General features: G+C 46.9%; 1 protein-coding gene across 1 annotated transcript in view; it reads left to right on the forward strand.

Moving 5' to 3' along the window:
- Window positions 1-10,851: 10,851 nt before the first annotated feature.
- Rock2 (Rho associated coiled-coil containing protein kinase 2) overlaps window positions 10,852-15,158 on the forward strand; it is a 102,280-nt gene continuing 97,973 nt past the window's right edge. Inside the window, exon 1 of the mRNA XM_050141943.1 lies at window positions 10,852-11,337. Coding sequence (XP_049997900.1) covers window positions 11,197-11,337 — 141 coding nt within the window. The 5' untranslated portion in view covers window positions 10,852-11,196. The remainder of the gene's footprint in view (window positions 11,338-15,158) is intronic.

Raw genomic sequence — 15,158 nt, forward strand, 5'->3', positions numbered from 1 at the left:
AAAACTTGTCTTTATTCTTATTTTCTTGTCTTTCTCATTGGTGCAAATGAACAGACTTTGCAATGCTTAAGAGAATAATGGCAGGAACAAGTACTTTGCCAAGATTCAAATAGTGCCCAAAATACTCCTTACCAAATGGCTGCCTCACCCGGTAAATCTTTACCCATTCCTAATCTGGGAAGAAAAACCTGCAAAGAACAAAATCACATAGCGAGAAGACAGCTGCCACGGGACATGAGAAGTGAGCCCAGTGTGTGTCAATGGGGGAGCAGAGGACGCAGGAGCCCTTCTGCTCATCTGCCTTCTGGGGCTTGTACCATCAGTGCATCCGCCTGAATTAAGATTCTTCATCTGTGTCTTCACCCTAGAAACCCAGCTTCTTCCTTTACAGGCAGCTTTGGTTCTGGCCACATTTCTGCTGGTCACCGTAACTGGCAGTTTTCTGCCTTCCTCCCTTACTCATTCCAAATGGCTTCTCCGGGCCCACTTTTCAGTCTGTCCTATAAGATGCCCTCCCCATTGCCCTCGGCCTCTCTCATTGGAATTGTTGCGTGGTTCTCTTGAACCCTAGTGTTTCCTCCATATGTCCTCGGTTGGTGGCCCCTACAGGTGATTGCTACCGGCTTTATGGGCAAGGAAAGAGACACCCAGAACAGAAAGCTAATTTTCTCAAGGTCAAGAGAGACACAGAATGTGAAAATAACTTCCCTGTAGATACGGTGGTGGCTTTTAATTGTAATCCCAGGACTAGGGAGCCAGCCTGGTCTACAGAGAGAGTTCTAGGAGAACCGGGGCTACACAGAGAAACCGTATCTCAAAAAACAAAACAAAACAAAACAAAACAAAGCAAGAGTTCAGAACCAGCTTGGGCTACCTATTGAGTTCCAGCAAACTTTACCTACATAAAGACCCTGTCAAAACAGAACAAGTAAGCAGGCAAAACAGAACAAGCAAGCAAGTAAGATGTCAAGTGTTGTCATGATTTTATTTCCTCCTGGTTCAGGAACAGGCACTGAGTTATTCTGTGAGTTGGGTTCCACGAGAGGGTAGAATTGACTTCCAGGCCAGAAGTGGCTTCCATGTTGCAATATTTAGTCATATGGGGAAGACTAAAGGAAGACAAGGAATGTTGAGTCCCTCGGAAATCAGCAACCATGAGAAGCCTGCTGGGAAGGAAGAATTCAGTGTGGTGGCCCAAGGAAAAAGGAGTGGGCCTGTGGGTAGAGCGGAATTGCTGCGGAAAACAAGCCAGAATGCAGGCAAAGAAACTTGTTCCTCAGCCTCTTTCCAAGGAATCCCCTTAGTGGGCCAAACCAGAAGACAGGTCACTAGGAGCTCAGGAAGACAGACCATGGAAGTCATCCTGGACACAGAACAGGTGAACAGATCATATTGAAGCAAATAGAACATCCAGTGATGTTCCCAGATAGACTGCAGGGGAGTTGGGATGCAGAGGGATGCTCGCTCACTCTGCCTGTAGACCGTCCAGTGGGGCCTTTCTAGTGTACCAGGTGGTTGGATGGATTCGAGTTTTTATGCTCACTAGCCCTTCTTCAGACAGCAGCTACTCTGAGCTCGTACCTACTCCCCACCACGTCTGTGTATCTCACTGCCCATCCCAAATTATGAAGACCATGATCTTGTCTTTCTTATCCTTAAAGTTCCTCTAACGCCGGGTATGGTCTTCTATGCACAGAAGCACTGGATCCATGTTGATAATTAATCAGTAACTACCCAGAGGACCACAGTGACCTGGCTAAACCAGGCTGCTGCCGTCACCCGCTGAGATACTAGGAGGGTGTGTTGGTGTTCTCACCACCCAGCCACTTTCCTGTAATCTCGGACTGTAAGTGGGGTCATCACGAGGCCTAGGGTTTCTTAAAGCCGCGGGATTGGCGTCGTGTTGGTGGGCGTAATGCCCTCGACCAGTGTCTCTGGCTGGCAGTTCTCAGCTTTGGCCTGCCAAGTCCCGGCTGCTGCTTCTGAGTGCTGTATGTCAAAGCTGATGAAAACAGTTAACCCTTTTCTTCATAGGCATGTCTCTCACCTGCATTGCAGGGAGAGAATCATTGAGATTCAAAGTGCCTTTACTTGAAGGGTCTGCTGGTGACAGCAAGCAACCAGTGGGTGTCCCCCAGCTGTGTGGCCCACAGCTGCCTAACTCTGCCAGTGGATATGTTGACAAGAAATCTGGGTGTTCAGAGGCCAGGGTCACTGGCTCTCGGCTTTGGAGGGGTAGTGGCTGTAGTGTATTTATAGGAAGGTTAATAGGGTACCCCGGGACCACTGTACTTCAACAGTGGGTGAAGGTTGCTCTTCTTCACTGATGGAGACGGGGGACGTCTCAGGCCATTCTGATGCCGTTCTCCTCTCCCTGCCAGACTGAGGACACAACCAGAACTGGAACCAGACAGGCTGTGGGAGGACAGACTTCTCACTGTGCATGCATGCGCGCGTGCACACGTGTGTGTGTGTGTGTGTGTGTGTGTGTGTGTGCGTGTACTGTTTTCTCTGTGTGTCTGTCTCTCCTCTCTCTTTCTCTTTTTCTCTCTCTCTGTGTGCACTGTCTGTCTCTTTTCTGTGTGTCTTTCTCTCTGTATTTGTGTCTCTTGGTCTCCTTTCCATTTACCTGCTATGTTGTCCCTACACAATGGCAAACTGTTTCTCTAGCCTTTACTTTTAGTATATGTATGACTTTTATTTTATATATATCCATATTACATTATGTTTCCTTTTATTTACCTCCTACTTCCCTGTCTGTGTTCTGAAGACTGGGGAGGATCTGGGGGAGGGGGAACAGAGGTAGAATAACAGCAGCAAAGCTGTACACAGTGAGACAGAAGAATGCAGTAGAAGGTAAGGCCAGAATTAGCGAATGGAGGCTGGAGCAATGGTCCAACAAGTAAAAGCCCTGCTGGCTGCTCTTCTAGAGAACCAGGGTCCAATTCCCAGCACCCACGTGGTGGCTCACAACTGTCTATATCCAGGGGATCCAACACCCTCTTCTGGCCTCTAAGAGTACTGCACACACACAGTACAGACATTTAAGCAAAACACCCAGGCACACAAAAATAATGTTTTTTAAAATTAGCCTATGGAAAAAACACAGTTTGAAGAGATAAAGATCAGAGCACTCCCCAAGACTCCCCCTCATCCCTTGAGCTCCTTATCAAGCCTGACATATCACAACACAAGCAGAAATGGTACATGCTGTACAAGTGACCTGAGTGTGCCACGCCAGTGGGCCTGTACAGGTGTCATTGATCATCCTACCCTCAGTAGTGCACTCCTTCTTCAGAAACCACCCCCGACACTGGGCGGCGGCGGTGCACACCTTTAAATCCCAGCTTTTGGGAGGCAGAGATGGGAGGGAGGACCTCTGTGAGTTTGAGGCCCAGCCTGGCCTACAGAGTGAGTTCCAGGACAGCTAGAGGACACAGAGAAACCTCGTATCAAAAATAACCAAAACCAAAACAAGCAAAAAATAAATGTCCCCGCTTTTTCTACCATTCAGGTTTCCTAGTCTAATTTCTTGTTCGAGCCTGGAAATCCCGGTAGTTACCCAGGAGACTCTGGCTTCTGCTTAGAGGAAAGGGCACTCCGGGATCTCACTTGTGGACCCGAGTACCTGCTTGGATATCTGCTTAGAAGCTCCAGGCAAGGAGAACTTGAGAACCCAGAGAAGCCAAGTCCTTTGTCAGAAGAACGGGAGGTGTTAGTGGGGGAGGAGCGAGGGGGGGGCAGGTGTGGGAAGGGGGACTTTGGTGTGTGTAGCAGGGAGGGCTAAGGGCTTGACCTGTGAAACAGGAATGTAAGGAACTGTCCCCTGTCTGTGGAAATCAGCTTCGCCAGAGAGGGCAGAAGCAAATCTGTTCCACTTTGAGGAAAAGCTGGGAAGACTAGAGGAAAAGGGAGAGGAGCCTGCAACTCCTGGCAGGAAAACCCGAGTCCAGGCTGAAGATTTCCTCCTCAACCCCAGGCACCCTGGTGTTGGGTTGGGGGCAGTTGAACTCACACGAAACATCCTGGACCCGTGGCTATCTCACTCATGGGGACAAAGGGATTGGCAGCAATGACATCAAGATCTCCTCCTGCCAAAGTGGCAGGGCTGGACTCCTCTACAAGCTGAGCTTCCCAGGACCCCAGACACTCCATGACACCATGATTAATTCTCAAACACTACAGGTCTGTGTTTTCGGAGTGACCTGCCATTTCCCTCTAAGGACAAATGTGAGCCTCCAGCAGCCCCTTCTCCCCCGGGAGTGATTTCACAGTACGCTGGGGAAGACGCTGTCTCGGATGAGCGCTGTATCTTTCATCTGGAGATCTTAAGGAGCCTTAATAACAGCCACGCTTCATTAGTCCTGCTTTGTGGATGAGGAAACTGACTCACAGAGGGCTTCAGCGATTTTCTCATTCATGTTGGGAGTTATTGCCAGAACCATGAATGAGACTTAGGGTGAAACTCTATTTCATAAAGCTTTAAACCTGTACCCTTTATAGTAGGGAGTTTACAAAAATAATGACCCCTTTGCACTGAGAGTTGACTCCTTTGTTCTGTTATTAAGTCTGCCTTAGGTGGGGCATGAGCATCCCCACTCCAGGACGGCTTTCCAACTTGAAGGCTTCAGTGTGAAGCAAGGTGGGAAAGGCTGTGTGTTTTATTGGCAATGCCTGGACCACTCGTAGTTTGTTGTTTTCATCTATCTACCCACCCATTCATCCCTCACTCAATAACTCAGTCAAGTAATACCCAACCCAGTCTCTATGACATCACCTGTGGAATAGGCACAGTGATATTACCATTGGCAAAGGCAGTTTTGGAAATTAAGATAATTTCTATGAAGCACTCTGTCTAACATATGGTAAACCCTTGAGGTAATTATTATCATTAAACAAGTAATTATAAGAGACATATCAACGCACACAAGACACAAAAGTGAGTTCTTGAACAGCCCTTTGTAGGATGGAGAGGGCAAAGTTGCAGCTGACGGGAGTTAATTCCTGGGGAACAGATAGATCTTTCAAATTAAAACACAAGAAATAAGGACATGGCCTGTCAGTAAACAAAAGAGGGAGAGTCCTGGATGCTCACTTTGGAGCCCGAAACGTCAGGCAGACTGGGAAGACAGTAATGATTGACACGAACCATTTAAAATGGGTGGAAATGTGGAGACGGAGGACAGAGTTGGGTGGAGCGTTGATATCCTGGACGGGTTAGTTATAAAGCCCTAGCCTCTCACGGGCCTGTCTTTATTTCCCCATTGTTCTTTCTTAGAACAAATATCTTTGCAAATTCTTACTTGACTCTCTTGCAGTCAGGACACCTGAAACTCAAGGGTTAAAAGGGCAGCAGGGAGGAACAGTTGGGGTGCAACAGGAAGGGCAGAACCTTAGAGAGGAGCAAGGGAGACCTTCGAAAAGGCTTATTTGGGAGGACCTGAGGATCACAGAAAACTGTGGACTCCTCCTAACCTCTTGCACCTCCACACTCTGTGTGATCTAAAACCTGGATGTGAAATCCTTACCCAGCCTAGACACAAAATCTTTTTTTTTTCCTGTCACGAATACTTTTTATTTATTTATTTATTTATTTATTTATTTATTTATTTATTTAAGATTTCTGTCTCTTCCCCGCCACTGCCTCCCATTTCCCTCCCCCTCCCCTAATCAAGTCCCCCTCCCTCGTCAGCCCAAAGAGCAATCAGGGTTCCCTGCCCTGTGGGAAGTCCAAGGACCACCCACCTCAATCCAGGTCTAGTAAGGTGAGCATCCAAACTGCCTATGCTCCCACAAAGCCAGTACGTGCAGTAGGATCAAAAACCCATTGCCATTGTTCTTGGGGTCTCAGTAGTCCTCCTTGTCTGCTATGTTCAGCAAGTCCGGTTTTATCCCATGCTTTTTCAGACCCAGGCCAGCTGGCCTTGGTGAGTTCCCGATAATTAGTGATCCTAGAGAGGCTAAATAAGAAGGAGAACCCAAAGAAAAACATATAGGCATCCTCCTGAATATTAACCTTCATCAGGCGATGAAAGGAGACAGAGACAGAGACCTACATTGGAGCACTGGTCAGAAATCTCAAGGTCCAAATCAGGAGCAGGAGAGAGAGCACGAGCAAGGAACTCAGGACCGTGAGGGGTGCACCCACACACTGAGACAATGGGGATATTTCTATAGACACAAAATCTTGACGCTAGACAGAAAAGTACTCACAGGTTAGACTGTATGAAAAATAGAAATACTTGTGTGACAACAGATACCCAAGCACAGAAAGAGAAGTTACAGGCTGGGAGAAAAGCTTCATAAAATGTCGTGTATTTTAAGGATATATTATAACAAGGAGGAGCATTCTCAACGCTAAGGAACTTCTACAAATCACTAGGAAAGAGACAAAGCTGACAAGGGATGGAAACAGAAAATTTGGAAAAAGTGGGCATCCAAAATATGCATGCCCAGTAGCAATGAAGAGAACACAAAAAGAAACAATGTTACTGTTTATCACTTCATTGATACAATTTATAATATTTATAAATGTTATAATATTTATAAAACATTTATAATACTCCATATTGGCAAAAGTGAAAGGATGGTTGACAACGTGAACTGATATGTGTGTGTGTGTATGTGTGTATGTGCGTGTGTGTGCGTGTACCTACATATACCAGGACACGCAGGTGAAGGTCAGAGGACAGTGCTGTAGACTTGGTTCTTGGGAGGTGGTCAGACTTTCAAGGCAGACTCTTCTACCTGCTCAGCTCCGTGCCAGCACACAGCCTTTTGTTTGTTTGTTTGAGACAAGGTTTCTTGGTGTAACAGCCTAGGCTGTCCTGGAACTAGCTCTGTATCTATAGACCAGGCTGGCCTCAAACTCAGAGATCTGTCTGCCTCTGCCTCCGGAATGCTGGGATTAAAGGTGTGCGCCACCACTGCCTGGCTGCTAGTCCACAGCCTTTTTGCAGTAGCTGTGACTTTGGAGGACACTTTGTTAAGTCTTCTGCTTTCAGGAACTAATCTTATCACATCTATCTCCACACAAAGGCAAAAGTACATTTATTTAAGGCTAGCACTCAGGACCCTGAGACACAGAGAAGATAGGCAGTTTACTCGGGATCACACAGGTGACATTAGACGTGGCAGGTAGCTCAGGCAGTTGTTCTCCACAGACTGTCCTCAGCTGTTATACTAATGAACGCAGCAAATGTAGGACGGCATTCTCATATTATGGGATTGAGTACAGCAGTGAGAAAACGAGGATTTCTCCGCCCACACATGTGGGCATGTACCAGGACACAATAATGGGGGGTGGATTATAAAGTTGCAAAATACTATGATATGGTGCCATTCTATATACATGAAGAATATGTGTGTGTATGCAAATAATAATTATCTAGGAGAATATGTAGAAACTTTGAGTGACAACATCAGGCATGTGAAAGAAGAGTCAGCACCAGACATGATGATTCACATTTGCAATTCCAGCACTTGGGAGGTTGAGGCAGGAGGATTTACTCCTGGGAAGAAATAGATCCTTGAAGTTAAAGACTAGAAATGAGTGGAAAGGAAAACACAATCAATTTCTAAAATTAAAAACAAAACGACTAGAAATGAGGATGTGGTTTTCTGATAGATAAAAAGGGAGATCCCTGGACCTTTAATTAACACCACAAAGTGTCAGAAGGTCTAGAAGGGACTCCTGGGCATAGATGTTAGGAATGGAATGACAGTGAGCAAGAGGCTATCCTGGGCTACATAGTAAGTTAACTGATGTCTGGGTTCCTAGGTGACATTTTGTCTAATAAAATAAAATAAAAATTTAAAATAGTGTGTGAGTAAACACTAGAAGACAAAATTTCAGGTTATAGTCTATGTATTTCTGGTTTGTTTGAACTTTTAGCTAGATTTCATATGTGTGTTCCTTTTGTAAATAAGAATGATCATGCTGACCAAAATTAATTAGAAGAAAGACGAACTGAGGATGGTTTACTGTTTATCAAGAAACAAATCTTGTCTTCCAGGCGGGCAATGGTGTGGGTCGTGTGTAAATATCTTTAAACAAATTACTTATTATTGTGTGTGTTTATGCATGACATCTGTGTGTGGGTGCATGTGTGGAGGTCGGAGGACAACTTTGTGGAAGTGGTTCCTGAGATGGAACTCAGATCACAAGGCTTGCTGGTGAGCATCTTTACCCTCTGACTCATCACAACAGCCCCCTCAGGTCTTCCTTACCTAATGGCTCTCCATAAAGTATGCACATCTTGTTGTTCCTTTTATTTATTTACTTTTTTGTGTTTTGTGTGTATGCATATATTCATGTACACATATACATGTGCGTGCTGGCATAAGTGGAGGTCAAAGATTGATACCGTGTGTCTTCCTTAACTGTTCCACACCTTATTTATTTGTTTGAGATAGGGTCTCTCACTGAACCCGGAGCTCAATCTGGCTAGGCTGGCTGGCCAGCAAGCTTCAGGGATCTTGCTGTGTCTTCCTCCTCAGAACCCAGACTATAGGTACGTGGGAGACTTTTTACATGGGTGTTGGGGAGTGAACTCTGGTCCTTATGTTTGTAAGATAATCACTTACTGACCCAGCCATTGTCACAGCTTCCTATTCTTTCTTTCTTCCTTTCTTTCTTTCTTTCTTTTCTTTCTTTCTTTCTTTCTTTCTTTCTTTCTTTCTTTCTTTCTTTCTCTCTCTCTCTTTCTTTCTTTTCCTTCCTTCCAGCCTTCCTTCCTTCCTTCCTTCCTTCCTTCCTTCCTTCCTCCCTTCCTTCTTTTTTGAGATAGGCTTTCTGGTAGTAGTCCTGTCTGGCCTCGATCTTGCTAAGTAACTAAAGATGGCCTTGAACTCCTGATCTTCTCGCCTCCACCTCCTGAGTGCTGGGATTACAGACGCGCACCACCACACCTAGCTACTACCATTCTTTTAAAACAAGGTTCCCAAGGCTGGAGACCATGCTACTCCACCAAAGTCCATAAAAACATATAGCTGGCCATTTCAAAATTTAATTTGTAACCCTAAAGATCACAGTGTTCCTATTGAAAACCTATTATACTATCACCGGGAAAAGGACCTCTTAAACTCTGTAATCATGAATACCTAATTATTTTGCTCCAGTGCACTACTGGGAGGAGCAGTTAGCTGGCTCTACCCTCCTGCTTTGGGTCTGTGGAGGCTTGAGTGAGTAAATTCACCTACAGGCTTGAAGTTCTACTTTTTTTTTTTTTTTGACCAGAGGCAGTTCTATTATCTGCTGCAACAGAAAGGGCTCTCTCTTGAGTCATCCAGGGCCTCTTCCTGCCTGAGTCCAAGTCAGAGTGACTTCACACAGAAAAGAAGAGATGTTCCTGGAATGATGCTGTGGTAAAGCCCGGTTTTCACAAAGCCAGGGCTGGAGGCTATCTGCAGGTATAGCTTTGACACCTACTTGAGCCTTACAGTCTCAGGATTTAGGGGCATTACACTGTAGCTTCTCTTAGAGTGACTCATCAATAAGTATAGTTTTTCAAGTTTTGAAATTCAGTACAATTCTTAACATCTTTTTGCTGCTGTTTTCCATTCAGGGTTTCTCTGTGTAGCCTTGGCTGACCTGGAACTCGCTCTGTAGAGCGAGGGCCTCAAACTCAGAGATCTGCCTGTCTCTGTCTCTCAGTGCTGGGATTAAAGGCCTGTTCCAACCCCGCTCTCCTTAGCTTTAGAAGGGGGGAAAATCCCATCCACTTAGGAACAAGTGTATTTTTGTTTGTTTAGTTACTCATTTCAGAGTGTTCACGATCCCCCTTTGTATTTTTAACTTCCGGTACATTTTCTTCCTTCATTTTTAACTGGCCTGAAATACCTTCAGGATTCTTCCCTGATGTGACAAAGTTTATTTGGATTATTCAGTTAGTTGCAGGACGATTCAGTCCACTCCCAGGGCTTTGGTCATTAGGAACATTCTGAATAGCCCAGCTGTAAACATCTCCACGCAAAGTCCTCCCCTCTTTGGATCATTTCCTTACACTTGGACTTCCTTAAATGGGCTTACTGGGTCAAAGGGGCTCTGTGAACAGTTTTATAGCTCTTGGCACATAGTTTTCAGATTGCGCCCGGAGAAGATCTGACCAATGGCTCGAGGGCAAGGAGAGGGCAGGAATGCAGAGAAGCAGCCCCTCTTTCAGCCCCAAAGCAAGGCCCCTGTGAATGCAGAAGCGCTTCCCCATTGCCCTCCCGTTCCCTTCGCCTGGCCAGGGTCTAAGGTCTAGAGCCAGGCGGACACCGCGCTCAGGGAAGGGCACAAAGGGAAAGCCCAAGATCAGTGCCTCGGAGGCGGGAGCAACTCCTTCAGGCCTCCCAGCCCGGGGACTCAGAAATCGAGCAAGTCCCAGACTTTAAGCGCAGGCTAGGGGCACGGCTTCACCGCCCCCTGAAGCCCCAGGCCACGACCCGGGGCGAGCAGGCCCGGGAAAGGGCGCTGACCCAGGGCGCTGGAGTTCGGCGCGGCTTGCATAGTTACGCGCTGAGTCAGATGGACCAGGCGGGAGGGGGGCAAGGACGTCAGCTAGGCCGCAGGGTCCGGCCGGCGACGCGGGACACGCGGCGGGGACTACGGGGGAAGGCGCTGCCACGAGTCCCGCCTCACTGCCCCGGGAACGGACCAGACGAGGAAGCGAGACCGGCCGGGGCTGGGGGGGGCGGGGGTGGGAAGAGCGGAAAAGAAGCTAGGCAGCGTAGAGCGCAGCTCGGCGGAGGGGCAGGGCCGGAGGCCAGGGGGCGGGGCACGCTGCGGGGACGCGCCCGGGTGGGCGGGGCGGGGGCGCGCGCGGCCGGCCGCGGGCGGAGGGGCTTGTGGGTAGCGTCGGCGCGCGGCCGAGGAGGGCCGCGGTGCGGACTGTGTGTGTGCGTGTGTGTGTGTGTGGAGGGGAGCGGGCTTGTGTGCGCGCGAGGCGGCCGGCGGCGACATGCGGACGGCCGGGCGGCGGCCCTAGCGGCCCGAGCCCCGAGGGCGGGGCGGCGCGGCGCGGGCGCCCCTTCCCGCTCCCGCCCGCCGGGTCCTGGCGAGCTCGCTACGGGCCGGGCGGCGCGCGTGCGGCTGAGGGGCGGGGACGCCGTGTGCCTCGCTGCTCCCGGCCGGGCCGGGCGGCTCCTCAGACAGCGGCGCGCAGCGGGCCCGGGCGGAGGTTCCGCGGGCGGCGCTAGGCCCGGCGAAGCGGCATGAGCCGGCCCCCGCCGACGGGGAAAATGCCCGGCGCCCCCGAGGCCGCGCCGGGGGACGGGGCGGGCGCGAGCCGCCAGAGGAAGCTGGAGGCGCTGATCCGAGACCCTCGCTCGCCCATCAACGTGGAGAGCTTGCTGGTAGGTACCGGCTTGGGAGGGAGCTCCCCGACTTGCCTGGTCCCCCCCTTCTTGGCTCACCCGCCCAGCTTCCGGCTACCCGGGGGGCTGGAGACCCCACCTGGGATTCCTCCTGTCCACCTCCCACTGGAGCGGGTGTCACCTCGGCCGCCCCCTTTCTTGGAGCGCGCTGGGAGGAAACACCCCTGAGCTTCTTCCCGCCTACCCAGTCGGTTTGGGGCGGAAAGGTGGAGGATTCGTTGTGCTTCCTACCCCAGACGAGCCAGTTTGAAAGTGTCACGCAGCGTGGGAGCTAGGGTGAAATCGAGGGAGAAAGAAACCCGATGCTCTCTCCGTGTTGGGAGTGCCACCTGGGGTACATGACAAAGAGCTGCCCTCACTCCGTCTTCTTGGTCGAGAATCTGGGAACGCACAGCTCAAGTTCGCCGTTTTGAGTTGCTCTTGGACATGCCATAGTAGCTATTTAGTGCATTTGAATGTATGTAAATTAAATTTCCGGAGATTGTTGCTCCGAAGCCAAGAAACGAGTCTGAGTTGTAGGACTGAATAAATCTCCTCCGTTCATCTTGTCTTTCCCATAGCCCTCAAAATCCAAATTAAGAACCTTGGGAAGGCTGCTAGCTAGATGAAGGCTGGAACTGGATTAAGAAAACAACACGTTTTCCAATAAACGCCGCGTAGAATGCTGGCATACTTCTGGTCTTGGGGAAAGCAATTATGTTTGGCAAACAAATTTGGTTCGTGTGCAGCTAGAGATGCATTTCTGGGGGAAAAATGGTGTGAACATGTATCCCGAGGAGGAGGAGTCGGAAAAGATACTCAGGTTATTAGCTTTGGAGGACGAGCTGAAGGGTGGGTGATAGGCAGCGTGTGCCAGAAAGCATGTCAGTTCTGGGCCCAGCTAGGAGAAGCCTGGTGACTGATGAAAAACTGCCTCCTCCCTTTCCACTGACTAACTTTTCTTCTGAGGCCGTTGGTTGTCCTTTGAGGTTTCTGGAATCATTTGTAGTGACTCAGTCATGTTTGGCCGCAGTGCAGGAACTGACTAGAGAGTGGGTATCTTTCTGTTGCATGTGTAGAATGTAGAGATTTTGCCTGGGGGGCGGGGCCGAGGAGTGGGGAAGAGTTTATTTATTTATTTATTTATTTGTTTGTTTGTTTGTTTATTTGCTTGGTAGAGGGTTCGTGTGTTCTTGCGGGACAGTTTTTTTTGGAATTCTTTGGTTCAGAGTAGGATTAGTTGCATGGAGGTCATAGCCTTTCTGTAGATAAAACAAAGCTTCTCAGGCGTCACTGCCAGCATTTTCACTTTGGCATTTTGCTAGCAAAACTTTGATCCTGGGCCAGAAAGTTCAGTTAAAAATAGTATCTGTAAACCTCAAGTTTTCACCGGGTTCATCCTCAATCCCAGATAGAAGTGGTTTCCATTTCATATTCATCTCTTGTTAGTGATGTTACTCATCATTGTTAGGGTTATTTTGAGCTTGGAACTAAGGTTTATACCTGTTGACATGGCCATTTTGTTTTAATTAAATTAAATTAATTAAATAAAATATTTCCTAAATTGTTGCATGTGGTCAGGAACAGTTTAGGTCCTTCCTTGAGTACCTAGTACAGTCAAGACCCATGTTTGTTAAGGTGACATATTGCTGTTAGGTTGAAACTAGATGCTCATTTGACAGCAAACTTACTGCTGTTCTTCCTTGATGACATGCCATTGAGAACCAGTATAGGTGTGATTCTGGAGTGCCAAGTGTTACCAAGTCAAAATGTGCTCTTTATACCTTTGGAGTGAGGTGTCTGGTGCCTCTGTTATACACAGAAAGAAGTTGAAACATCATTAAAATGATAATATCATATCTGTTATGTATATTTTATTATGAAATACTAGAATGAATTATGTGCTGCCTAGTTTTATGTCAGCTTGGCCCAAGCTAGAGTCATCTGAAAGGAGGGACCCTCAATTGAGAAAATGCCTCCATGGGATCCAGTTGTAGAGCATTTTCTTAACTAGTGATTGATGGGGGAGGGCACAGACAACTGTGGGTGGGGACATCCCTGGGTTCTCTAAGAAAGCAGGCTCAGCAAACCACGGGGTGCCAGCCAGTAAGCAGTTCCCCTCCATGGCCTCTGCATCAACTCAAGCCTCCAGATTTCTGTCCTGTTTGAGTTCCTATTCTGACTTCTTTGATGATGAACCGTGGTATGGCACTGTGAGCTAAATAACTCTTTCCTTCTCTAGTTGGTATGGCTGTGGTGTTTCATCAAACACCTAAAACAAAGTAACATTTTCATTGTGGTAGTAGTATATGTAAAATTTGCTATTTAAACCCTGTCTAAGTGCACAATTGGGTGATGTTAAGTACACTGACATTGTGCCAACCATCACTGGCATTCATCCTCACAACCTTTTCATCTCTCCAAATTGTAACTCTATAAATTAGTCTTTAAAACAATATAAATTTTTTTATAATTTTTTTTAAAAAAGTTCATGAAATAATAGCTGTTATCACTTTAAAGATTTGCAAGTACTATGAGCTATATTTCACAATTACTGTTTACTTAATATTGCATTTCTTTTGGTTTTATTCTGGAAAGTCAGTCTCTCTCTCTCTCTCTCTCTCTCTCTCTCTCTCTCTCTATCTATCTATCTGTTTTCTTGAGACAGGGTTTTTCTGTGTAGCTTTGGTGTCCTGGAACTCTATCTGTAGGCCAGGCTGGCTTTGAACTCACAAAGGTACACCTAACTCTGCCTCCCAAGTGCTGGGGTTAAAGGCATATGCCACCATCACCCAGCCTAGAAAAAATATCTTTAATAATCTGATACAAACGCAACATGGAATTTGGTTACTATATTCACAAGCTTAGATATAACACCATTGGTATTGCTAAAAATGGCATGAGATGATGAAGTATACTAGAATTTTCTGTAAAATGTATTCAGTAGGCTAGGCAAACCATTCATAGGAAAAGAAGTTACACACAATAAGATGTAAAATGTTAGCCAGTGCCTGATACATGATGTCTTTACACTCATTTCACTTCTCCTATGTGCATTTGACACATTTTTGGTAGCTTTATGTTTTCTTTGATATAGGAAATGATTTTTGTTACAGATATTCTTGTTATACAGTTTTAGATGCATGCCATTTTCATTTTGAGCTTGACATCATAAGTAGTACTAATCATTGCTGTGCATATATAGGGCTGGATTCCAGGACACTATCAGTGTACAGACTAAATTATCTCGTTTCTTTGCAGAGGCTAGTTGCTTTATTTGGCTCCAAAATAAGCAGTTCTTTTGAAGTTGCAGATTGTGAGCTGCTTTATATTATATAAAAATAGTTTCAGAGAGATTTGCTTCTGTAATTTTAAAAACAAAACAAAACATTTAGTTTGTGTGAGTTTGACGATGTGTGCCCTGCTATGGCACCCGTGTGGAGGTCAAAGGATAACTTTTGGGAGTCAATTCTTTCCTTCTATTATGTGGGGTTCTAGGGACCAGACTCAGGTCATGGGGTTGTCAAGGCTTGATGAGAAGTACCTTTATCCACTGAGCTTTTTTTGAAGGTCAGTGTTGAACTATTTTAAGGGAGGACCTTAAGTGATACTTTTGTACATTTGTAGTGTTTGAAACCTTTGGGTAAATAATTTTTGTCGTGTTGTCGGAGATCCTCACATTGCTTGCCTGTTGTATTTTAGTTAACTAACACATGTGCTGGAGAAAAGTCTTAGGGTTTGTGTTTTGGGATTTTATTTTGTTCCTTCAGAGAGTATGAAGTCATAGTAAGTAACCTGAAGTACCTAGGTTTTTGTGAATG

The sequence above is a fragment of the Alexandromys fortis genome, unplaced genomic scaffold (assembly GCF_014885135.2).
Source record: "Alexandromys fortis isolate MF-2015 unplaced genomic scaffold, M_Fortis_MF-2015_v1.1 scaffold_30, whole genome shotgun sequence".
Classification (NCBI taxonomy): domain Eukaryota; kingdom Metazoa; phylum Chordata; class Mammalia; order Rodentia; family Cricetidae; genus Alexandromys; species Alexandromys fortis.